Source organism: Molothrus aeneus, chromosome 16 (genome assembly GCF_037042795.1).
Source record: "Molothrus aeneus isolate 106 chromosome 16, BPBGC_Maene_1.0, whole genome shotgun sequence".
Taxonomy (NCBI): Eukaryota; Metazoa; Chordata; class Aves; order Passeriformes; family Icteridae; genus Molothrus; species Molothrus aeneus.
Window position 1 is genome coordinate 12360110 of NC_089661.1, and position 26924 is coordinate 12387033.

Below are 26924 nucleotides of genomic sequence, written 5' to 3' on the forward strand. Positions count from 1 at the left end.
TAATAAAGTTTGCATGAAATTTTTACCTGCAACAATTCCCCAATGTGCTGAACTGCATGATACTGACTTATACAATACATCATTTTAGAAGCAGAGTTAAACAAAACGCAAAGCCAGACTCAGTTGGATTTTTCTCTTGTGATCACAGGTATTATACCACATGTGAGAGCTGTAAGCCATTACTTCCATTATTTTGTAGTATGTAAACATCAAATACAACAAGTGTTTCAATCAAATAAAATGTTTAAATGTAGATTTTTAAAAAGGTTTCACCTAAAAAATTAAAAATTAATCCCAAAAATGTTTTCAGATAAAAGATTAAAAGTATGTGAAATATTGAATATGACTGCTTCAGTATTATTGAAATACTTTCAATTTTTTAAAAATGAAATGTTAGAATGAAAGAATTTCCATAGACATTTGATTTAGATGAAAACATATTTTCTAACAGAACAATATTCCATTGAAAAAATTTCCAATTGCATTTTCTAGTGGGCAATTTTTCAATGACATTTTCAGAAGAACAATTTGCATTTGAAAAATTTTCCAACAAGCTCTTGTGAGCTCTTAAAGGCAAGAAGTAGTTTTCAAATAATCCATTTTGAAAGGCAGTTATTATTCTATGTTTTCCACCTCTTACAGTAAAAGCAGCAGACCAAACATAGGGCAATTTCCAGGCTTTCTGTTACCTCCTTTCGAACTTAAAATACAAACTGCTGAGAAATGTTCCCAGACTTCAATTAGAAACAATGAGTGATTTTAAAATGGGTTGTGCTGTGAATGTTGCTTACCTTAGGTAGGGATCCTTACCTGGGATTCACACACAGTGGCTGGGCCTGAGCTCTGGTGTCCAAGCACAGCCTCCAGTTCCAAATCAGGTCTGCAGCTTAAATTTCTCTCTTTAGACTGATTTAGAGAATGTATCTGAATTTTGGTGGTACCTGAAAGTCCAGTTATTGACCCCAAATCTCATATCAAGTGCTGTCTAAAATACAGAAACAACCAAAGAATAAATCAACATTAAACTTGTCCCATTCTAACCATTTGATGAGATCAGGTGGAGAATCTGCTTGAGATTCCATTGTTCAGAACTTGGAATCCACACTGATTCAAGCACTCTGACATTCAGGGGAAATCATGGCCTCTTTTCAAGATCTGAATGTGTTTCAAGAGGTGCAGGGGTTAATTTCCTTCAGTTGAGAGGGGCAGCTCTTGGCTCCAGAGCAGAGGCACCTCCCAGCCAGTGTAAATGACTGTGGCCCCTTTTGCTCCGTGGCTGCTTTGCAGCTCCACTCCAGCTACAGATCTGCTCTTGGAGTTCACACCCAGAAGTCAAGAGGGAACAGAGTTTTCAATCCTCCTCCACCAAGTCTCAGAGAGACGAGGCTTGTGCAGGGTACAGCACACAGCTGTGCCATGAACTGCACTGGACAGGGTCTGGTTGTTTTGCATCACATGAGCAGATAACCACAATGTGTCTGCAGAGCTGGGAATTTACAGATGAACTTGGATATGAGAAGAAAGGTCTGCTCCATGTATCCATTCCTCTCTTGTTTCACAGAAATAATTAGATCTCCTGTTCTCTGCCTCAATCTCTACTTCCACTTTTCCCATAAGGTGGTTTAGCTGCCCTAAATTACAGATCAAAGAGCTAAATGCTAAAGGCCAGGCTAATTCTCTCATTTCTTGCTGTAGTCTATGAAAACCCCAGACAGTTCAGAGGGCAATTCATCTCACCCTTAGATAGCCATCTCCAGTAAGTCAGAGAAACAGCTCTTTGGAGGTGAATCTGTGCTCACTGCAAAGGAACCTCCTCCAGAGTTTGGCATTTGCCTTTCCTGTGCCTAGAGTGGAGTGGGACAAATCACATCTGCAGCTTTGTCCATGCAAAGAGACATAAAGCTGTGGGGAGAGGAGATCACTGCAGAAACAACCACGGCATTCTGAGACAGTCCATCCCCTCTGCCCCACCTGCCATCTGTTGCAGCCATTCCAGCAGATGGCAGCGATCCCCGTGGCACAGCCGGTGGCACAAGGACATCCTCCATGTGCTGGCCACTGAGCAGTCAGAGCAGTCAGCTGCTGGCTCCTGGAGGCATCTGACGCTGACCTGGCTGAACTTTTTGCTGAAGCAGCTGAGAAATGTTCCTGCAGTCCCTCCCATTGCTCAGCTGCGGACTCAAAAGCTTTCACAAGAGGGGCAGGAACAAACCACAGGCAGCTGTTACACAAGGCTGCATTATCAGGACATTAGGAATGAATGCAAAATGCTCCTGGAAGGCTTAGTTCTTCCAACTGATGCTTTCTTATTTCTGCTTGAGCTACAGAGGATCTCTGAAGAATCATCCAATTTGTTCTATATATACCCCAACTGGTTGTTGTTCTTTGCCCTGGAGGGAGCTGCAAATTGTGTGTGCAGCCTGTCCTTTTTGTAAAGAGATGGCACATGGAAGTATCCCCCTGCTTGCACAGTCCAAGCAGATGGCACTGGGCAGGTAAAAAGCTATTCTCTGAGAAGTACTAGCTATGAACATTCTTTCAAACATTAATAACTTGAGAAACACAGCAGCAGCAATTAGATGTAAAGTGACATAAATTACTTCTCAAAGAGTCCATTAGTTAAAAAACGATGTGCATAAAAGAGAGGAGCATAAAAGAAAAGCACAGTCCCACAAGCCAAGAGGAGCTGACCCAGTCTACCTGAGAGACACCCACAGCAGAAGTTTCTTGCAAAGACAAGGGAGCAGCTAATCTAGTGAAGGCAACCAGGCCAGATGTTCTGTTTAGATCCGATTGATTTTTTATTGCCTGCTACTGCACATCAGCCCACAGCACCGAGATGGGGGACTGAGGATGAATGCAGAAGGAAAGGAAATTTTGTTATTAAATACATCTTAAAAGGGAGGGATATGGCAAGGAATGAAGGATCTAAGGACAATGGGATGGACCACTCTTCATCTGTAGGTCAATTTTTATTGCATTTCAGATCAGCAATTGCGCTAGTCATTATTATCGGGTCAGTTTTATTGGATCAATTTGGCAATCTCGGTACAGCATCTAATGGAGGAAAGATTTCAAAGACTGAAGAGATTTAGGAGTATAAGTCACACTCATGAGCAGTGGAACTTAAACTGCTTGAGGACTTAAGTGCTTTTGAAAATGGGACATGGTCTCCTCAGCCCTACACACACTTCTGGAAGCATAATCCCACTTGGCCACAGCTCAGTGTGGTGCCCGCCGGGCTCCTCGCTGTTGCTCGTGGCACACAGGTCAAGGACTGAGTGGTCCACAGCAATTACTGGCTTATGATATCCTCCTTTTCTTCTTCTAAGAATAGTCCCTCCTGTTGAGAGTGGGCATGTTGGTAGGCAACGATGTTGTAGAGAAATATTTCAGTGAAGAAACACAGAAATCTGTTGTCTGAAGAAAGCACCGTGGTATTTTCCATGAGTAAAAAAATGTTCAAAACTGAGAGATGTACAAATGAATACAATGCAGAGGCAGGGATAAACTAAATGAAATGTTGGCAGATGTGGAAAGATCTGATGTGCCACTGGGACAGTAAAGTCTGTTTTCCTGTAAGCGCCAGGACTACAAAGGAAACCTGCAAAACTGTTAAATAAAACTGGGGTTTCAAAAGAAAGAGAAAATTTTCATTTTAGTTAATGCCCGGAGGAATAGCTATTTTCTTCTCTTTTGATTAAAATGGGTGAAAATGGCTGTGGAGAACCAGGGCTACAGAGTTGCTCTGGCCATCAGCAGTTGTGTTGCTGTTGCTCCCAACCAGCCTTCAGCTTCCTCAGCTGGGTATGTTCAGAATTTCACCTCAGGGGTGTGTGGGGCACATCTCAATTCCACATCCTGCACCCCAATCCCCATGCTTTATCCCTTTCAGATTCCACTTATTTGTTCTCATCAGAAATTTTGAATGAGACCAAAAAGATCCATATTTTGAACAAAATAAATTACCCCAAGCTCCCTCTCAAGATCTTTGTCCTCATGTGTTAAACAGGTGCTGTCCCTTAAGAAATGCCAGTGGATCAGAAATTGTGGTGGTGGCCCCACAGCCTGGGGGCCAGCATCTGAGACTCTGGCTCTTCAACACAGCTCCAGTCCTGTTCCAGACATGCATCCTGCCAGCAGGGAGTGCCCCAGCAGCAAGGGTGAAACAGGAGTGAGCTCTGGGCACCTAACCAGAGGATTCTGAGGAGCCCTCACCAAAGAGCTCCATGTTCCTGAGGGCTTTCATAGCTGATCCTCATCCACCCAGATGGTTTTCCGCTGCTCTTCCCCGATCCTGTCCTTTATTGTCCGGATAAGATCCTCAATGCTGCTCCAAGTCTCTGCCTCCACAGAGGCATAAAGGCAGGGCAGTGCTTCCAGCTCCTTCTCCTTCAGGCGGCACATCCGTAAAAACTCATCCTCAGTCTCTGGCTTTGGCAGCAGTTTCCTGTATCAAATGAGCAGACCAAAAATAAATGTCTTGGATTTTAAGTTAATCCTGTAGTCTCAGCTGTCCCATCAAGAATTTATTTTCTCCTAACTACTTACAAGCAATAAAGGCAGTGAAGGATGCAGCTACTGCAGGTCTACCATCCCCTTACCTCCATGCTGCCCCCAAGGAGAAATATTTGCTATGGGGAAACAATTTCAGAGGATTGAATGGAGGGAGAGTGCAAGTGTTTACGAGCTCTCCTCTTCCAGCTTGCATTACCTTAAGAAATGCTGTGGGAGTGCTGAGCATGGAGAAAACCCCATTTTCCTCGGTCTCATCCTCCCACAATGCTCATTGCCACCAGTGACAGTGAAAGAGTGCCAGATTTCAGGAATTCCTGCTTTCTCCAGTTGTAAGATTTCAGGGAGGAGTCACGGGAGGAAATAGTGCACATAGAAGTACCAGATGGAGAGGGATGAGGGTCTTTATTTCTCTCAGTGAGAACATTATTGGACTCAAGAATTATTCACTGAGTAAGATAGAACATCAAATATGCAAAAGGTTTGACATGTTACCTGAACCTCTTGATGTTTTTCTCTGAGACTCTTATAAAGAGAACAATAGGATATATCTTGGCTTTGATTAAATCCTTCGTGCAGCTTATTCCAGCTTCCAGGAGACAATGCTTGTTCTAAAAACAAAGTCATAGCAGTGTCACAAAGGAAAATTCACTGCTGTGGAATCTCAAGATAATGATATCTATCCCTTATGGGGTGATTTGGAGGGCTCTCTATTTACCATTGTACTGATTGAAAACCTTTTAATCAAATATACATTTAAAGTCAAGCTCCTCCTACTGGTTTAAAACTAGTCAGTCAAATAACAGCTGAGCTTAACAGGTTTAAACAGGTTTAAAAAGGTTTAAAATGGAAATGGAATGCTCTAAAGATGAAAAGTATGATAAAATACCAGTTTTACATATAGACCCAAACACACAGACTTGCTTTTTGTTCAGAAAGAACATCTACTGCAACTACTTGTGAGACAAAAAAAACCATCACTTTAATTCTCCTTTTTTTCCATGCTGTGCATCAAATCTACTCTACTTGACATCAGATCTCTGTCTTGGGCATTGTTATCTTTGTTCTGTACACCCTTATGTCTGGGTTTCAGGCTTCTCTTTCCTTTGTCTAGGTCCTTGTATCTCTTACTCTCTCGTGTATTCATATATACTTATGATATGAAAAGGAAATGAATAAAGGATGGAGCACAGAAAATGAAAGGATATTTAGCTGCATCAATGTGGGTCATCACAGGGAATGAGGGAGAACATAAAAGGATATGGCTGAGGATGGGAAAGAAAAGGAAAAGTAAGAGCACAAATAAAAGCCATTTGGGGGAATAAATAAAAATCTGAGACTGAAAGAGGGCAGGAGAGAGAATGTGCAACTGTAAATTGGCCAGTCTGATATGCAGGACATTGCAGAGAGGTTCCCAGAGAGCCCAGAGAAGGGACACAGAGCACTGTGAGCACCTTGGCAGCAACAGCCTCGATGTTGGCAGGTACAATACATTCATATGTGTTCAGATTCTTTTCTCTGCTGAAGATGACAGTCTCTGTCCTTTGCTTCCTTAAGAACTCTTCCTTTGTTACAATATCTAGGAAGAGATGTGGATGGGGACAGAATCAAATTTACAGCATCAGAACACGTAGGAAAGTATCCAGTAGTACTTCACATGGGATCTAAGGATGTTCAGGGAAGGAGGATGAGCAATGAATTGTCTTAACAGCTGCCTCATTTCTTCCATTGAATTCAATTAAAGCCTAATCTGATCACAGCTGAGCATCTCAGCTATATCCTGCACCAATGAGTCCTTGGGCAATTACTACAACACTATGAAGGCATTAAATTAAAACAGTAAATACAATTCCAGCACCTAATGTTATATAGTAGCAGTCCAGGGATGGAGGATGCTGAGAAGTGCTAAAAAAAGGTGGTCTCTTCAGCAGAGGATCCTAAAATAAGGATTTAGTGTTCCAACATTTGTGTTTAAAGTTTCCAAAAAATTTGGCTTAGGTTGCAATGTGTGATACTGGCCCCCTTGTGAATTGCAGCTCTACATCAAAGCTTTTGTTTTATGTTGCAAGACAGGGGATATTTATTATAATACTTAACTTCTCAGTTTCTCTGTCTGGATGACTGTAAGGCTGCATACTATGCTGTGAGTATTCAATATTAGTGTAAAAATGAAACGTCAGCTCTGTTTAATGCTGGGTTGTATACAATCCTGCCCTGCAGCCATCGCGGCACTGCGAACTGCTTTAATAGTAAATACTTAGCATGGAAGAAAATCAGTCTTTCCAGTAGATCAAATGCACAATCTTCACAGCTTGGATGAGACAGAAACCTAAAGTTGCTCTAGGGAAGATATTCCTCATAATAGCAAATACTAGAAACAAATTAATCAAAATTTCACATTGCCTAGATATGCAGTATGCAAACAGTATGCAAACAGAAAGAGCACTCACAGCATTTCAGTCTCTGAGGGGCAGCCTAGCAACCACACAGCATACACATGGATAATATTTATAGACACAGAATCTCATAACCATGTGTACTGGCTGTCTCAAAAACATTCAAATATCCCAGATAGTCTCAAAAAGCAGGATTTACAGCTACACATCACTCTGATGTGACTCAAAGTACCTCAAGCAACTCTCACATGTGCATTCCCCTACGTGTGCACGCATATATATGTTCATATTTCCAACACTGAGAGCTGACAGTCATGGCTCTCTCTTATCCCATTACCTGGCTTGCATATGTTGAATTCCAGGGCACCCCCAGAGTTGAGAAGCTTCTGCACCAAGGGCTTGGCCAGCATGGTGGGGGTGAAGAGCACAGGGCGCCTGCGCTCGCAGTGGATGGGTCTCACCAAGCTATAAGGGATCAGACTGAGCTTCTTGTCCAGTTCACTCTCTGAATCCAAATCTGAGCAAAGAACAAGACATTTATCCTCTGGGTTCCTCTCCATCAATATTTGGAGAAAAAAAAAGGAGACACACATGAGAAATGACATAATCCTTCTTCCCTTTTACTGGGGTTGTCTTTACTGTACTCACAGCACTATGATGTCCAATCTAATACTAAATAATTCAACTGCCTTTTGCTTTCAAGAGATTATTTCTTAACCTCTTCCACACAACATTTTGCTTGGAGACTCTCTGCTTGTTAGCTTGACTTACTCCAAGTTAAATGTTTTGGAGCAAAAGGCAAGAAAGCACCTAGGAAGAAGTGCCAGCCAAACAGGACATTTCAGTGTCCTAAAGCTGCCCCAAGCTCTTTTAGCAAAATCAGTTTTGGTCACAGTTGTTGAACTTTTGCAGAGTGGACCACAAATGCAAGGCCTGTGATCCATTTCACAGCCATGATGTTCTGTAGATATTTATGTAGGCCTTTGTGGCAGTGCTATGTGTGTAAAGGCTCTTTTGGATTTTTACCTTCCAGTTTATCAGGCAGCTGCTTCTTCCCTTCCGATGAGCTCAGTGCCAGGCCCGAGGGCCAGCCTGTGACAATGCGGACCCGCTCATTGCTGTTCATTCTTTTGTATTTGTTCTCAGACCTACTGACAAACTAAAAAGGTGAACAAAAAAAAGAGAGATTTGAGCCTCACTTTTTGCATTATTTACCCTCCCATGTATTCATCAGCTCGTTACCTGCGAGATCTGAATCACTTGTGTCTATCAAAGACAGGACTCCATGGATCTGTGGACTGAATTCTAAGACTCTTTAAATATCATAGATCTGTTTCAGAGCCTGTGTTAATCCCTTCTGGTATTTGTTGTTTTGTTCTCTGCTCTTAAGAGGCATGTTTTCCCTTCACAGAGCTCCCTGCTATCATCAGTACAAGCACTGATGTGTACATCATACCTGGAGTATATGCACAAATGTATCACAGGCTATACCCAAACTGCCTCTTCTTTGCTCTTCCAGAGAGACTTAAAAACTCCCAAATGGCATCTTTTTACAGTCATTTTACATGAGAAATAGGCTTCGTGCTTTCCTTCCTCATCCATGTGTCTATTCCTCTATCCAAACATTGACTCCTCCTCCTGTGTATTTGCTAACCTTTCCCAGTCACCTTCCTTCACAAGGCTTTATCTTTCACCCACACAATCTCTGTCATGCTCAGAGTCACTGGCCCACAATTAAAGGACTATTTGCTGATCGAGCCCTATCTCAGAGACTTGGAGATTTGATCCAGCCCATTGGATTTGTCCTTATGGTACAAGCAAAGCACATTTCAGCCTCTGATGGCAGATATGTGGGATTCCTTAAGGCACATCCGTAATGGAAGCCATGATCTTGAAAACAAACACCCCACATCACAACAGAAAACCCATCCTTAAATCTCTTTTTGATAGGAATAAATTCCAATACAACCTCTAGACCTGAGCTGGGATTTCTGGGTGAATTAGGATAACCTGAGAATATCTACCGTTCAGATCCACTATTTCAGACATTGCACTGAGGATTTGAACTTTATTACCTGTAAAATCTGGCCCAAAAGAAAGCTTGCTCTGGACAGGCGAGGGCTGGTTTTGGGGTCGCTTTGCAGGGCAGGCTCCTCTGGCTGCAATGTATTCTAGTAAAAAATAACACACAAGGTCTTCTCACCCCTTCTCTTTTTTGTATTTTTTAATCATAACATTTGAGAAACAAAAGAAGCCAAACCAGATATTTTCTATTTCCAATAAAAGGGATAGTGATTGCTACCTATCCCAAACACAATATTCTAAACAAACAGCGGGCATAGCACAGCCTGTGCTGACAAGCACTGCTTTTTCACTGCTCTTCACATTCCTTTGTTCACAGACTGCTCTCCACGCCTAAGAAAGAGATTATTTCTGCACCAAGAAAGGGCTTTTGCTTTCACAAGCACCTCTGCCAGTGATCTCTGTCCCTTTGATCAGTGGGGCCGTGAGCACAGAAGGAATGTGTGACACTCAGCCTTGACTGAAATCAAGCACAAGCACTGTCTACCTGTGTCTGTTAAACTTAGAAGCATGAATATCTCCCAGACTCTAAAAATAACATATGGTAACTAACACACCAGGAAGGCAGTTTTAATTATGTAAAAATGGAATTTTAGGGTCTAAAAATGCTTTTAGTGATGGAAAAGGGAAAATTTGAAGGGCTGTTGAGTTTGAAGGCCTGACAATCCCAATTCTCTCCACAGCATCCAGGCTGGAAGAGACAGGTCTTTCTAAAGTGGGACAACAGACTCTATAGTTTAGAGGCTTATTCACAATAGGAGAGAAATAATTCTGATTATTAACTGCAAGGACACAGCTTATTCCTCATGTGTACATGAAGATGCATTAAATGTTTACAGGGATGGAAGCATGAAAAGGGTGACTAACACACAGAACAGAGTTTGGACTTTTAAAGTGTAGTCCCTCCTAGCTGGAAGGAATAAGAGTGAGCCAGAGCTGGGTTTATTCCCAGGGACAATATTATTTAAAGCAAACTGAAGGTGCCCACAGCCTGACACAATCAAAACCTACAGAGAGTGTAAACAGGAATTTCTGTAAAATGATGATGAAAAATGAAAAATGAAAAACCAATAGCAGGGGAGTATGAGGTGTTAAAAGGACTTTGTTGGCAGATACTTACCCGCAGGGCCCGAAGGGTGTTGTAGGAGTTTTCTGTCTCATCTTTGCTTCCTCTGTGCATCAACCGCTGCAGCTTCACCAGAAGGAGTTGCTGGGCTCTGAAAGAAAGGATGAAATCACACATATCAAAATATTTTTGAAACCACTCACAAGCTGGATTGCAACTGGTCTGTGCCTACAGAAAAGATGAAATAGAAATAGCAGTGAGGACTGACTGAACCCTGCAGTAAAGGCAGGAACAAAACAATATGAAGAACTGCAGTTCAGTTAAGGACTAGAGAATATCCATGGAATATTTGCGCATGATACTTTTTGAGGGACTCACTTCATTTTTTCAGGTAACATCTGGAATCTCCCTTCTTAAGTTTTATAGCTCATACTACAGTTTAACATCAAAATTTTATCTCAAAATTTAAGACACAGACACCTCTTTCCTTACAGCAGTAATTAAGCTCCCTGTTTCTAGATGCCTGCTCTCAGTAATGGTCACTCAGTATCACTCTCACCTGCTGTAGCTGGGAATGGTCCCCATCTCCAGGTCCCTGTCAGTGAAGGGATCCACCCTGGCACACAGCCACTCACACCTGCCCTGGTACATGGTGTCCAGAATGTGGACAATCTCGTCACATTTCACAGACAGGGAGCAGCAGTCCAGCTGGCTGGAGATGTTCAGGTTGAGGCGGATGTGGAATGAGTCCCCCGAGGTGATGAGCCCCTCCTCCAGCTCCGACAGCAGCTTGCGGTACCCTGCAGCAGGGAGGGAAGGGGTGAGGCAGGAGCTCCACTCTGCTGCTGCTGCATTCCCTCTGGGAGAAGCCACAGCACAAACTCCTGAGGTTCCTCTGAGAGGTTTGTACTTCCAGAGTGCTGCTTGCAGGAGTTCCAGCAAGATCATGGGCCTGCACCTCAGAAACACTGATGGGGCACTGGCTCACGGACAGCCCATGCTGCTGCTGTCAGCTCTGTGGGAATATTCTCATTATAATGCTACTTTTAGGTAACTCCATTCTCAGTACTCCCCACATGACCCGTGGAACAAAGAACTTCTCAGCAAAGACACAGACACAGCTATAGCTCTGCCCTCTAAGTACCATGTGAGTTCTGCCACCAATTTTAATGACAAGCTATTCTCCTTATTATCAGCTCTAATTGGCACTCCCAGAATCTATAACATGCTTTATCTGCAGTTAAGTGATGCTCAAAAAATTGCAATAGTCTTTCCTAGAATTGAAAACATCAAAGAAAATCAAAGGCATCACTTCCTGCATGATCTATGCAGCTGAAATTCTCTAACCAGCATAAAAAACATGAATGTCCATTTATACACACCAGTAAAGAATGGATTTTGGAATATAATTTTTGATCCATAACCTGAAATTATCATTATAGAACTTGAACACTAAAATCAAATTCTATTCGCCACACATGAACTCCAGCTGTTAAAGATAAGATAAAGGCACAAAGGTAATAAACAGGGCAACTCCATCAGGTAAATGCTAAATCGACCAGCTGGATAAAGATCACTCAGCTCACTGCATCGTATTGCAGAAAACTACATAAAAATAAGCTTGAGTGTGTTTCATGAGTCATGTTGCTATTGGCCACCATGTAAATTTTTCAGACTCCTGTTGACAAGCACATGTTGTTGTTTTTTCTCAGACAGCAGGCTAAAAGCTGAAGCAGTTCCACAGAGGAGCTGTAATTAACACCAGTGGCATGCTCCAGATTTATCCCAATACAAAGGATATGCTGGTCCTGTCACTCTCTTCCAGACAAGTTGCTATAAAAGCCCTGGGACTACTTGAGATAAGAAATACTTTTGTTCTTACCTTCATGATTTGATTTATACTGGAGTGTTACTGGACCACTGCACCTCTGAATTGTCCAGTGAACTTCTTCCTTTGTGCAAGTATCCAAAGGAACACTTTGATTTTCCCCTTTAATGCAGCCCTCCAACTAGATATGAAAGAAATATTACTCTTCAGTGCAAGTTCAATCTCTGAGTCAATTAAACTTTTTTTTTAAAGTGCCATGATCTTTTTCTTATTAAACAATGCAGACACTTTGTTACCAGAATATAGATTATGTTCTAATTATATAATTGTTTTTCTCTTAAATTAGGAAATGCTAGCAGTCAACAGAGCTGCAGCACTTGCACAATCCCAGGCTTCCCTGGGAGTAAGAAGGAAGTGCAGGAATATAAATTGTGGGGGGTTGTTTTTCCCCCCTTGGAGGCATTTGAACAGGGAAATGGTTTGGGAACATTGGCAATGGAGGGAAAACGAAGTAAAGAGAAACTTGGCAGAAGCATTGTTGAACTTGTGCTCCTGGGATGCCAGGGACAGCATAGGTGGGCGGGCAGACACCCAGGCTGCTTGGTGACAATGTCATGCTCACCAGGAGGATCTGGTGTCCCTCCCGAAGGCCAGCTTTCTCTGCCAGGGAGCCTGTCTTGACAGAGCTGACGAAGCTGCCTTTGTCATTGCCCCCCAGCAGGGTGATCTCTGAGTTGAGGCTGTCCCCGTTGAGCGTCACGCGCTGGACCGTGTGACACGAGCTCCTGATGCGGCCCACGGACGTGACAGAGGGACGGAAGGGTCTGTGTCCAGGAGAGGAAGGGACAACTGGTTATCTCACTCTGAGTTAAATAGATGCATGAGAAATGAGAGATATGCAAATAAACTTCTAGCGTTATCAAACACTAGGATCTAAGGACTCTAAAAGAAAATCTCCTTGTTACTGCAAAAGTTCTGGAGAAGAGCATCTCTGAAAATTCAGTGTATAACAGTTCTCCAGTCAGCAAGCTTTGCAGCAAGATAGCAAGATCACAAGGAGAAATAGAAGCCTTTAGAACATTTTGTCTGCCTTGAAGTTTTTGAATTTTCAGGCTGACCTTCATGGGTTTACAGAACATGAAAGGGCTCCAAGATAACGTTATACTGCTGCCACCATAATCACTCCTGCTGTTATAACTTCAGCAACTAATAAATAAATAGAGAGTTTCTACCACAGCACCCTTTCCTCTCAGTCTCTAAGGTAAGTAAACTGGAATCTCAAGTACCTTTCCAGAGAGAACTTTCTAAATATGGAGTTGACGTGCTCGAGCTCATAGGCATCCAGGCCTTCTGACTGATGAGAAGAAGAGGAAGAGTGCACTGAAGGAGCTCCATGTGAATGCCTGTCATGACTGTCATCTGGAAAAAGAAACAAGAATGATAATGAGTCCTAGATAAAGTGACAAAGATGGAAAAGGGGAAAATTAATTTTAATTGATCCCAGCCAAAGCTGAAGTAGGAAATTCCTCATGCAGAGATGTGATTCACATCCACAGGACATGGCACAAGGAATGCCACTCTCATAGAACAGAAAGTGGGAAGGGACCTCTGGAGACTGTCTAGTCAAAGGTCAATGCAGGCTCAGCTCAAGAAGATTGCTCAGGACTTTGTCCAGATGTGTTTTGATATCTCCAAGGATGAAGAGTTTGGCTAAAACTCTCTGGACAACCCTGTTCCAGTGTTTTACCACCCTGTGGTAACAAAACTAACCCTTTTCCCTCTTAGCTCTTCAGGAATGACTGCTTTCCCCTTCTCACCACTGGCTCACCTTTTGTTTCCTTGAATTACTCACAGGCTGTGTGTCCCATTTACTTAGAGCAGGGCTGGTTATCTGACAGTCTCTGTAGCTGGGGAGCAGATCACATATTAGCTCATATTTCAATTATACATGATATCCTCTTGCTTACCATCCATCTCCAAAGCATCACATCCAAAGCTGTCATTGTCCTCTTCAACCAGACTGGAATTAAAAACAAAGCATGAGATAATGGAAGAGAGAGAAAGCTGAACACTTTCAAGCTTTCAGCAGATTTCCAGCTTCAGTAGATTTCATTAAATTCTGAAAGAGGAACTTCTTCTGTCCAAAAGGAAGATGTTGGAGGTGTTGCATTAGGCAATGGTGCAGCTGCAAAAAAATAAGCAAGTAACATCCTTGAGGGTTCAGGGAAGATACAGAAAAGGGCAGGAGACAACATGTGTCAGCCAGCATGGGAAACATGTGAAACAGCAAGACAGTTCAGAAGGAAGAACTGCCAACAGCAGTGAGGGAATGAAGATTTTGCTGAGGACAACAGGAAGCTGCTGGCTGGTCTGGTGTGTGACTCACACCACCCTTGGTTCAGCACAGAGATAAAGGGCTGCACCATGCCTGCTGTGCATGCACTGCACCATGAGGGTTTTCTACAACTTAGCAAAAAGCCAGAAGTTCACTGATGGACAGAGTGAATGCAAGGGAAGTTACTGAGGTGCAGCAGAAGAGGAATAATTTATCTGCTTGATTTAAAGTACTTGAAGCATTTTATAGCAGTTTCAGGGTAGCTCTCATAGCTACTCAGGTACCTGCAGTACAGAATGGCAAAGTGCTCCAGGCTTCTGCACAGGAACTGCCACAGCTCTGGTCCCAGCCCAGCTCCCAGTGACACTGCCATTCCTGCAAAGGTGACTGGGTTGGCTGGCCTTAAAGCCACTCTAAGTTCACTAAAATTTTGCACTTACAGGGGTATTGGGGCTGTCCAGCCAAGTGAGTGATCTGACAGCTTCACTAGAAGGACTTCATTAAAGCATGTTCTTTGGTTGCAAAGCTGTTTAAATAACAGCTTGTTGTTTTTCCCATTCAAAATGATTTGTAGGTCTCCTGTGGAGCTGATATTTCTCATATTTGGCTTCAGCTGAAGGGTGAATTTTTGCAGCCAGGCTGCAGAGGATCAGCTATTTTTACTTCATGCATAAGCAGGGAAATAATGTACCTTTTCCTACACTAAATGATGATCTCACCTTTTTTTTTTTCCACACAAATTAAGAAGAGATGAACTGTGAAACCTGCAACTTGGCTTGCAAACAGCAATTATTCTGGATTATATTCACAAATAAGTTCCAAAAATTTATCATGCTAATTATAAAGTTATAAACTACACTGAACTTTTGGGCAGGCTCTTGAGATACTTGACTTTAGTGATTATCAGCTCAACAAAGCAAGTCCCCATTCAAACCTTGTTCCAGGATAACTGTTCTTTCCACATAAAGAATATCTAATATGAGGGAAAAATTCAGATTTCAGTACAACTCAGTCTTCCAGTGCCTTAACACACAGAACAGACTACAGTGAGAGTTACAGTGAAATAAGTCCACAAGATGAATAATCTCCATGTAATCTCCACTGTGTTCTGTAATACACTGCAAATATTGAAAAGTCCAGGCATGCCAAAGGCTTCTCAAGCACCTGAAGCACAAAACATTCAAATCATTAATAAAAACCCCTTTTCTGCATCTTGAGTTGTTACAACACACTTTAAAAAGGGCCTTGGAGGACATTGAAGGAGAATCTAAGGGAGACTAAAATAAACACTGCTTAAATCCTCAGCAACCTAGAAAATTATGTGGGAGAACCAGCTGAAGATGCTCTCAGTGGAAAGCTTGTGAAGCTGTCCAGAGAGAGAGGCAGAAGTGGCAGTCTGCCTGAGATTAGATTGTTTTGAAAAACATAAAAATCTGAATAAAGTTTTAATAAAGATTAGATATTAAAACCAGATCTAATAAAGATCTAAACCCTCCACATATATTGCTTTCTTCTTAATTGGTCTTCTCTGTTCTTTTCTCCTTTTGCTTGCTACCTTTAGGGAATGTATTTGTGCCTCCTGCTATTTCTGATGCAGACACTGATGCTATTGACACCACACCAGCACAGCATGTCTGAGTATCACATTGCAAAAACCCTTTTAGAAAAGGGGTCAGTGCCCTTTAGGGAACTGTGAGGCTGGAGAGGTCTCTTTCCTTCCTGCCACCAACTTCCCACTCAGCAGCTGATGTGATTTCACTGCCAGGGGAACTCCAGGGGCCCTGACCTGGCAAAAGTGGAAGCTGCAGCAGAAGGTGAAGCCAAGGGCAAAGCCTCTCTCCCCTCCCTTCTCTGCTGAGAGACAAAGCCTGAGACTCACAAGAACCAGCTCCCTCCTCCGCTTCTCCCCTCACTCCTCACAGACCTGCAAGCAGCTCTGCTCTACTTCTGCAGCTTACAGAGAGAAGGGGGGGCTTTGAAAGAAGGGGAAGAAACAGGGACATGAGGGCAGCAGGGAGCTGAGGGGCAAAAACTGAAGCTGGATCAGCTCCCTGCAAAGGTAGGGAGAGCATTCTCTCCAATAGTGCTGAGGTATTCTAGTCCTGTTTGTGTTTCTCTCCATTACACTCATGCTGCAGTGCTGTCACTGTGTCATTCATCCCAGATGAACTTCAGACATTCCTGAATACTTTGGACAAAATGTGGAATGAAGGGCTGAGCCTTGAGAAGTTTAGGTTAATCCTATGCCTTACAGACAGAACCAGAGGACACAGTCTCAAGCTGTGCCAAGGGAAAGATAGGTTGCATATTAGAAAATAGCTTTTACAGAAAGGGTGATAAAGTTCTGGAATGGCCTGCCCAGGGAGGTGGTTTTAAACACATCCCTGGATGTGTTTAAAAAAAGACTGCATGTGGCACTCAGTGACATGGTTTAGCTGAGATGTTAGGGCATGGGTTAGACTTGATGATCTTTAAGGCCTCTTCCAACCCAGTGATTCCGTGAATTCTGTGCATTCTGTAGAGGCTCTCCAACTCCTAGAGGAGCTCTAGAGCCCCTTGTCCCCGGTCCCTGTGGCAGCAGGCTCAGGGCAGGTGTCCCCACCTGCAGTGAGGGGCGTCCTCCTTGCAGCGCCGCATGATGGAGTCGTTGCCGGGAGGCTCGGGGGTGGTGGACATGATGCTGTCGTTGCGGTTCCGCAGGGTTTGCTGAGAATGAGAAACCAAAAGGTGTCAGAAAGGTTATCTGGCTGAAATGTGCTCTCACTTCTGACTCACAGCAGAGTTAGCAAGGGTGCTCTGCATTGGCTGTACTCTGCTCTGAGAAGCACACACAGAAAAAGAAGAGAAGTTGATTCTAGCTGTGCAGAATCCAAGAGAACTTATTTATCCCAGATTTTAGCACAATGCACAGCTTGTGTGCTGGCACTGCACCTTCTCCTGTGACCACACAACTGCCTGATTTACTGAGCCATTGTAACTTTTCTTCTGTGTGTGGCACATCTGACATAGGAGGAGGGGGATGAAAAGCAGTATGTGTACTTGTATAAATATATATATAGTTGGAATGAGGAAGAAAAATACAGATCTCTATATATTAAATAATTAATCTTCCAGCACACTGGAAACCCTGAATTGCACTAGAGGGAAAACAGTATAAGTCATCTAAACATCCAGCAGATATTCCAAAAAATATTCCTAACCTAGCTAAGCTTATTATGAGCGGCAGCAAGTTCTTTTCTGGCTATTCTTGAGTGTAATTTTAATTTCCTGGGGGCAGCATTTTTCACGGTGTTCTAGAAAGATGTTTTGTTCTTTGTTATTAACACTCTGCAAGAGCACTCTCTCTATCTGCCTGTCCTGCTGTGTCAGTGCTCACATATGTATAATGGAATATCTACCTTGGAAGATTATGGGGATACAGCAAGCAGGGAAGAAATGCTTTGACTATGGTATGCAGAAATTTCCAACTGTGATCTGCACCCCTTTCCTCACTCGCTGTTACTTATAGACAGGAAAAGTATTATAGAACTCAAAAACCCTTAAAATTTTCTCAGATAAGTTACAAAGCAGCTTTTAAAGGAAATCTCTTTCTTCTAACAGTTAAATGTTAAATGGCATAAGGAGACAGCAAGAGGTCATAAATACCTCTGAAATATCTTTAAATAAACATAAACCAATTCTGTGATTTTGGGAAAGGCTAATAACATAGTTCTTACAAAATGCAGGATTAAGGGAGCTTCTGACAAGGGCATTGAATGGGATCGCAGCTGGGATGCTGGGGAAGGGCCAATATTGAATTGTGCAAGCTCTGAACCACATTAGGAGAGATGGCTCTAGGCAGGCAAGGGGCATCCTTACAATCTTGGTGACTTCACAGCTGCTGATGGAGTTGCTGATGGACACAGAGGAGCTCGTCTCCGTGCGGCCAGTGCTGCCCTCGGCCCCATCTTCATCCTGTGCTCTGGCTGCTGCTCTCATGGGGACAAGGGAAGCACACAGAGAAAACACACAGAGAGAAGCATGTCAGAGCACTTCCAGTGCAGAGCCCTTCACAGATGTGCCACTGCACTTACGTTCTCTTTCCATTTCAGTTGGTCTTGTACTGCACAGGGGCCCTGGACACACCCCTGCCCTACAGCTCTGGCTCCCATTGCCCAATAGTTCCCAGCAAAGCACAGAAATTCCCATCCTCTGCACACACTCCTGCCCACTTTGTCTCTCAGCTCTGTCCTGGGTGTTTTTAGTAGATCTGTGGATGCTATTTGACAAATTAAAGAAGGATGGTTTCATGAATTTATGTTTTAATTAAACCACCTGAATCTGGCAATTTGCAAGGTTGGCTCGTTGAATTACACTTTGTTACAACAAAGAATCTACAACAAGGACCAAGGAGCCTGAGATGCCTCAGCAGTCCCAGGTAACACAGAGTGAATGTGGGCTCCTTCCCTTCCTCAGCACCTCTGATTGGTACCAATGCTGCACACTGCCTGACAGCAAAGCTGCTGTTTAACATGGAATTCCTTGGGGCAGGAGCTCTGTTCCCCAGGATATTTTATCTAACAGGGCCTCACACAACTACTGGAAGTGCTGCCTCTGATGGGGTTTGGTGTTTCAGGGGTAGTGTTACACAAACAAGAGGAATTAGGAGTAGCTCAAACATGAGTGTACAGCAACAAATTTGGTAACTTGGCAGCTGGCTGGGGCATGGGTCAATCCCCCACTCCCAGCCTTTGCAATGCTTTAGATTTAAAATTAATTCCCTTTTGCTGAAGGACAAAGGAACTCATTAGACAATCACTAGATTAAGGCCTTTTCAGCTTGAATGATTTTTCCAACAGCAAAAGGAGAATGGTATAATGATTTTTAGTACAGATGTTTCACAAATGACTTTACAACTTTTGTAAACTAAATAGAGAACTGAGTAAACAGAAAATTTAGGTAAGCTATGGGATACACATTGTGTGCCTGGGGAGGTACCTTTGGATGGAGAGGACAATGAATTAGAACTCAACCACTTTTAATCATTACATTTGTAACTGTGAGAGAAACTGTTTTGGTTTTTTTACTGACTTGGACTTAGTTAAGAATTTCCCTGGTTGGCATATTTGTTTGAACAACTTAAAGAGATTGAGTGAAAGAGACAAAGCAATGGAAAAGAAATAAGGACATGGGTGCTCTTTCTGACCTTGAAACTCTGATGTTTTGTTCATGCTGACAGGAGATTTAGCTCTTGGACTTATCTAAAAGAAAGAGGACAAAAATCAGCACAAATGCAGAATATTTACCACACACTGTAAACCAGATATTTTCACCACCTTTTTTCACTGTTATGTTGTAATATACTTGCCCTCCTTTAAACAACAGGACCCAAAATTTAGAAGAAATTTAGGTATCTAAATACAACAGCAGTGATGGAGTGTGAGCAACCTGGCTACTTTTGAATGCCTGGCCCAAATGCATTGCAATTTCCAGATTCTGCTGAAGAAAAAAAGAGACAAAAGGTGAAGTGGGTGCCTTGGGACTGGTTTCAGGCAGCTGTTAATACAACAGGCATCCTTTTGGAGTGTGCAACGTGAAAAATACAGCTCTATTGCCACAATTCATAACGACTGTCAGAGCTCAGAAAGGTTATGAAGGGCAGGGACAATTCAAGTGCAGATGAAAGGGAAGAGAACCTCAAAAGCCCAAATGTTAGATTTTTGTGGGATTTTTTTACAGATCATGAATCCAGCATCAGATAATAGCCATGTGAAGGGAGAAAGCATGAACCTAACTCATGCTGCCCCCTTCCTGTTAGGGGTGAGGAAATTGCCATAATTTAATTCTAAATTAGATAGTTAATTTTGCTCTAGATTGTGTCCATTTCTTTCTATTTTTCCTTCCAGCTGCTGAGAGCTTTTCCACCAACACTTTGTTTTTCACCTTCAGTGTGTGTTAGACCTCAGGCATTATGTCATTTTTTTTCCCCACTAATGTTAAGGAGGCAAAGAATCAATTTATTGACAACGCTCCAAGAATGTGAATGAACAGCAGAAGCAAGAAGAAAACAGAAAATGGGGAGAAGGGACAGAAAACAGTCTATGAAGCCAGATGAGATCTGCTCCTCAAGATGCAAATCACCACAGGGCAAAAACTATCACGCACAGCTCACTATCATACACAGATCTATTCTTATCTTTACAGAAGTTTCAGAGGCACAGCCACAACGTGTGTTATGTCTGATAATTCTCAAAGTCCCCGCTCTGTGTTATTCCAGCCTCAGATTCAGACCCACCTGGATCCCCTTTAGGTTCACTCTTCTCTTGAGACGGACTTGATCAGGCAAGAAGAATTTGTTGTCTTCTGGAGAGTCCTCAGAAGTGGAGGAGTCATCAGCTTCCTGACCATTGGCTTTTGGGCCAGAACTCCCAAAGGCCTGGGAGATAACGGTGATGGGGAGATTCCGTGGCAAACTCTAAAGATCACAAGGGAACACTTTGTTTCTGAGACCAGTTTGGTACAACAAACTCATAATCTTCCTTTAGAGTAATCTAATTGAACCTATTGCAACTCCAGTGCTCCAGGAGCTCACAGAGAATGTGGGTCCAGACCCAATCAGTAATTTGGGCTGAGATTTGTGGGGATTTCTGTTCACAGACTGAATTTTTTTTCATTCATGTTCCTAAAAATATTTGTAGTTTCTACCCCAGTGTAGAAAATCATTGTTTTTCTGCATTTTCCCCCTTCCATTTAAAGTCAAGCTGTGGACCAGCAACCTTTGGGAAGCCATGTACATAACAGACAACTTGAAAAACACTATAACAAAGAATTCACAACACTGACATTTAGTAGACTACTTTTTTCAGTTAATTCATGGAAAGGATTAGAAAAGTCCTCTCTCCCTTCCAGACCAAAATGTTTGTAAAAGCACCTTAACAAGTCTCTTCCTTATCACTCTCTACAACTTCCTGAAAGGTGGTTATAGTCAGGTGGGGTCTCTTTCACCAGGCAGCAACTGACAGAACCAGAGGACATAGTTTCAAGCTGCAGCAAGTGTTGGATATTAGGAAAAAGTTTTTTACACAAGGGATGATAAAGTTCTGGAATGGTCTGCCTGGGGAGGTGGTGGAGTCACCATCCCTAGGTGTGTTTAAGAAAAGACTGGATGTGGCACTGGGTGCCAGGGTTTAGTTGAGGTGTTAGGGCATGGGTTGGCCTCAATGATCTTTAAGGTGCCTCCCAACCTGGTCGTTCCGTGAATTCTGTGAACAAAAGAGATGCTGTCTGTGTTGCCCGGCCGTACCTGGTCGAGGAAGTTGCTGTCCTTGGAGAGGCGCCGCAGTTTGCACTCCAGGTTGACGATGCACGCTTCCTTGCGCACCACCTCGATCCGCAGCTCGTCGTTCCTCTCCTCCAGCTCCCGGATCTGCTTCCTGTACTTGTCCTTCTCAATGAGGCAGTGTGAGTACTGCGTCTGAGCCTCGTCGCGCGAGCGGAACGCCTGCAGCGGGGCACGAAACCTCCTTGGCACCTGGGCAGCACATCCTCCTCCTGCTGCTTTTGTTTGGGAGGTGTTGGCAACGGGGACTTCAGAAGTGGTACCCAGTCACCCATTAACACAGCAATCAGGACCAGCATGTGCCACAGTAGCACCATTAAAAATTATGATGATGAGGGTGGTTCATTTACAGCTCCCTCTGGGTTGGTGGGAAAATGTCCCAGAGTGCAAATGGGGTGACTTGACACTGATGTAAAGCCTTGCAGGAGCTGTTGTTAAGATCCTGGTCCTGCCTGCCAGATGCTACACTGTGGAAACAACCCAATATTACCCTGTGTTTAATTACCATAATGCAAATCCCAACAAGTAATTCTTTTAACTGCTTATTTTATAATGGTATTTTGGGCCCAATTACCTACAATTCCCCAAAGTGACACAGAGCAGATAGACACTTTGCTACTGATATTCCCCACTTTAACTGTGAGATACCTGGTCCCGCTCCTTTTCCACCTCTTCCAGCTGTATCATCACAGTGTTCATGCGGTGCTTGTACATCTCACAGTCTTTTCCTAGTGTTGAGCACTTTAACTCCAAATCTTCTTTCTCCTCAAGATACTGGAAATGACAAACTGTTAGCCACCACTGCTCTCAGAGGCATTTTGGGCATCAGCCTGAGATATTCCATCTCTCTACTCTTCCATTCCTCACCTTGTCTCTCAAGTCCTCCACATGACGAATCTCCTCTTGGAGATTGAAGATCTTGTTGACCAGCTCATGGCGATCCTCCAGTGCCTCCTTACGGTCGTGTTCCAGAATATCCAAAATGGCTTTGTCTGAATCTGGCAAACCCCTCTTGTCAGCCTGAGGAAAGACATTTTTTAGAGCCAGGCCAGGGAAACAGAAAGTAGTTTTGCAGGGAGAGAAGTATCAGAGACAGTAACAAGCAAGAGGAATAGCAAATGAACAAGGTGCTGCAATGGGAAAGGAGAAAAGATGGACATTTGTTCATACTTTAAAGCAGTGTCAGAAAAGATGAATAAAATCTGTCTTGCTGTCAGAATAGTCTGATGAGGGAACTGTTTTACTGGTCTATTGTACTGGCTATAATTTGATCCAGTTTGGATGCAGCCACAATTCTTCACTCCAAGCCCTGCATTCAAAACCCTTTTCTATTAATCAGCTCTCACTGAGCACAAAAATCACCCTTTTCCAAAGAGCAGGGCCTAAGAAAATATTCAGGAGAATTTTTAAGGCATGCACAGCCTTTGCAGGGCTGTGCTTAGAGAATATTAAACATGCCTGGAGTACCTTGTACCACTGCTTCATTTTCTACACCATCCAGGAATATAATTTCTTGTAGATTAAAAATGAACAAGACTACCAAAGCAGGTTCCAACACATAATTGCCATCCAAAATTAACCATAAATGGAAGAGGAAAAAGCATAAAATGCTAGCAAGGAATATGCAGATTTGTTTTTGAAATATCTAGACTGAGTTGGAGATTTCAGGGACATTTATGTTACCCAGTATTTCTAAGCATACCTAAGCATTTCTAAACCAAACTGGTTCGAGTTTATTTATACTTTCACTTAGGAGAATTTAAATCCTATTTTTAGCTATTTCTCTGTTCCTTTAAGTGCTGTAAGACCATTTCAATTAATATAAGAGACCTACATGAACCAGACCTCTCAGGATCTTATATTCTACATTCTTTTTCAACCTTTGAATTGGATTTGTGTTAGAACTAAGAATTGTTAGACACTGCTAGAGGCTACAGACATTTCTGAAAGGCCTTCTACTGATAATTTAAAATGCCACAAGCCTTTTCTAACAAAGTGCTAAGTAATCTCACATATATCCCAATATTTGGCTAAGTTGTTCACAGAGGGGTCCTGAATGTGCTGCACATCAACTGTTTTCCCTACCTGCCAAACAGAGGTTGGTGAAGCTCCCTGTGCAGGTTACAGCAGGGTTCTGCAGGACACCCTGGTGCTTAGTGACCACTCAAGTACAGAAACCTTTATCATCCTCTGCTTCATTAAAACCTTTTGTCAAAGATATGTCAACAGCCTAACACAGGGTACCCAGAGCCACTGTCAGGAATTTCTGTGCTGGCTGTTTAACACAGATTTGTAGTGACAGGCTGGTACAATGTTCAGCAATTAAACACTGCACTCTTGGAAGAGCCAATTTCTCGTGTACACTTGATTTTTTTAGAGGACTATTTTTGTAGAACTCCTCCTCATGCATGTGTCTGCACAGGGAGCACTCCAGGCAGCTGGGAGCTGTACAAGCAGCCTTCTGTCTGTCCAAACTTTGCACTTCTGCTGGTTGCAGCTTTGCAGGCAGAGGTTTCAGCCAACACCTCCTGCACTGTAACTGGAGAATGTGTGAGTTTGGATTTTAAAGGCAGCAATCTGCTTTTATACCTGAATGATGGACTGTAACTCCTGGATTTTAGTCTTCATCATCTCATTTTCCCGCTCCAGCTCCAGAACTTGTTCCTTTTTGGGTCGGTTTTCAATATCATTTTTCAGCTTCAAGGACTGGTTCCTCTCCAGCTTGCACTCCTCTTCCACCTTGTTCAAGCGATGCTTCAGCTGGTCAATCTAGAGGGAGCAGAGAAAAGGAGAAAAGGAGAGGAAGGGAATCCTCCCTAGCTCTGACATTTAGTGCTCTGAAAAAACTCTCTCTTCCAGGTGGAAAACATACAGGGCAAAATAGCTTAAACTGTGAATGCTAACAAGAGATTGATAATTGGGTGCTGTACGTCCGCAACTGAACTGGTGAAGTCTCAAGTACAAACCTGCTACTTGCCAGCTACAGCTCATATGGGCTGGTTGTGAAATTTTAGAATACCTGGGCTAAAAAAAAGGTGGCACATTTTCAATCCTCCAATAAATAAAGAGATGTGAAACAGAATGAACACGTAAAAGGTTGACCACACATTGTGCTTTTTGGATCTATTTGGATCTAACTATCATGGACTATTTGGATCAGGAAAAACAGAAGAAAATTCAGGATTATCTTTCTGAATAAATCCCCCACAGCTGCAGTGCTGCTGGATAACTGTGCCAAGATATTACTGAGGCTAAAAAAGCTAAAATTAAGTTTTTAGCATGCAGTTATGTTTTACATTTTATTTTTATTTGCATTCTATTCTGTTAATTCATTATCTGCTATTAATACACCTCACTGCAGTTGGCATTTCTGTACAGTGATGCCTTCAATCACCTGGATAAGCAAAGTAAATGAGAGCTCCACATCTTTCTGCTGTCAGAGAAGGTCTGATTTTCCCAGATGCCACTGGCACCCTCCATTGCTGCCCAGAGCATTTGTCTCACCTCCAGCTGCAGGTCCCGGCTCCTTATCACAGCCATGCTCTTCTCGTCACTCAGCTGGGCATATCTCATGGCCAGGTTGTAGTTCTCATCTTTCACCTTGACCAGCTCATCATTGTAGTTATTCCTCTCCTCCTTCATCTTGTTGTATCTCTCCTGGAAGGTCAGCAGCTCTATCTTGTTCAGCTTTAGCTGCTTTCTCTCATCCTCCAGCTGGCGGGACTTGGCCAGGAGCTCACAGCGCTGCACGTCTTTTGCCTTCACCTGCTGCTGGAGCTTGATGATCTCATTCATTAGGAAATGGGTAAGGCCTTCATGTCCCTCCTCCACTGAAAACGTTTGAACAGCTTATCAATGCCTGGTAAAGTACCTTATTTAAGTTACTTTATTAATAAGGTAATATGTAGGATCAGCAGAAGTAAGTAAGAAACAAAAGGTCCAGAATATGTACAGAGGTACAGAGTTTACAAAAATTCACACACATCTGTATGTCTAGCAGGGAACAGAACAAATATTACACAGAACACTGGTATCAGTATCTCAATATACACACATACAGCTTGTCTGGATAGAAGATGAAGCCTGAAACATTTGTCTTGTTTCAGCTGAGCCTGTGGAAATAGCACAACCTTTGTACAATGAATCTGTGCAAGTACAATTAATCTGAATACTTCAAATGTGCTGCACATGTGTAAGTTATCATTGTAATTTAGTCCACTGTTCCAATATAGCTTCTCTTGAGAATTCTGGTAATGTCTATCATTCCACTTGAAGCCCTTCAGCTTCATCCAGACAGCTGGGATGTCCCTTTGCTTTATACATTACCTACCACATTTTGCTTTGAATGGGACTGAAAAGCATTCTACACCAAGATTAGCTTTTATTTCCACTTCTTGCCTGAAAAAAACCAAGCCAGTCTTCCAGAGAGTCCTTACTTCAACAGAGTCCTTTGTGATTGATTCTACTCACCAACAATAGTGGAAAATCTTCGTGTAGGCTCTTTCCCTGTCACCAGTTTGTAGAGTTCAGGGTAGTAAAACTCCAGGCTCTCTAGGAACACCACGTAGCCCCTCTGGCCCTTGGTGTGGAGGATGTCCAGCAGTCGGCCTGGGTACAGACAGCAGAGAGGTGACACATCAGCCCCACGAGCAGCACGAGCAAATGTTACATCCCTGATGTTCCTAAGGTTCATCACAGCAACGAGCTGTGCAAAATCCAGCTGAACCCATAAAGTAATGCCAGCAATTCTGTATGTTTGTGCTGATCGTTATTCTGAGGGGGTGTGGGCAAATTGGTTTCTGGAACAGAAATTTCAAAGGACAAGTTTTTCAGTGCAGCCTTTACCAGGCAGGGATGGCAGATCTTCCAATGACAAATCACAAAGTACTGCAAGACAGCTGAAAAGCTACTCCTGGAATGGCACTGACTGCTGCTTGTGTTAACTGAAATATGTGCCAAGGCTTTGATGAGAATTTGAACCCCACGAACTCCAGTCTGCACAGCACTGGAAGGAGTCTCTGTTATCAAAATAGCAGCAGAATCCCCCTGTACTTTAAACCTCCTGTAAATAAGATAAAAGAGTTTCTACCTGATAATCCATAACTTGATTCAGGCTCTCTCCAGACTTAGTAGAGCAAAGCTATTCAGAGAGAGATGCAGATGGAGCCACTGACCAGATAATTACCTGCTCTGTTAATTTTGGAGGGCAGCATGAGTGAGTTGAGCACCTCATCCTCATCCTGCTCGTCGATGACTTTGCACTGCCGTAAGTAGGGGGTCAGTTTGGCTGGGTTGATGTAGCGGCTCAGCATGTGCCGGTTGCACTCCACGTTCTCCCACAAAGCCTCCTCCTCATCTTTCAGGGTCTCCAGGCAGTCATCCAT

At 43.0% G+C, this 26924-nt stretch overlaps 1 protein-coding gene across 1 annotated transcript; it reads right to left on the minus strand.

Annotated features, from left to right (window-relative positions):
- Positions 1–2777: 2777 nt before the first annotated feature.
- On the minus strand, positions 2778–26924 carry CARD11 (caspase recruitment domain family member 11). Its single transcript, XM_066561150.1, has 23 exons — positions 26726–26924; positions 26011–26148; positions 25045–25370; positions 24130–24309; positions 22408–22560; positions 22189–22314; positions 21505–21702; positions 20497–20676; positions 19408–19462; positions 18081–18190; positions 16825–16928; positions 13855–13907; positions 13174–13306; positions 12510–12711; positions 11942–12068; positions 10619–10859; positions 10114–10210; positions 8987–9082; positions 7938–8070; positions 7249–7428; positions 5970–6094; positions 5011–5126; positions 2778–4450 (listed from the first exon to the last, which is right to left on the minus strand). The coding sequence occupies exons 1-23, from the start codon at positions 26922–26924 to the stop codon at positions 4246–4248; spliced, it is 3477 nt and encodes a 1158-aa protein (XP_066417247.1). The 3' UTR covers positions 2778–4245.

Excerpts from the sequence above, each read along its gene's own strand:
- CARD11 (XM_066561150.1), bottom strand. The coding sequence starts at position 26,924 with ATGGATGACTGCCTGGAGACCCTGAAAGATGAGGAGGAGGCTTTGTGG. Across the intron at positions 24,310-25,044 it reads GCCGGGACCTGCAGCTGGAG|ATTGACCAGCTGAAGCATCG; the intron begins GTGAGACAAATG and ends TGCTCCCTCTAG. Across the intron at positions 12,712-13,173 it reads AGAAAGTTCTCTCTGGAAAG|ACCCTTCCGTCCCTCTGTCA; the intron begins GTACTTGAGATT and ends TCCTGGACACAG.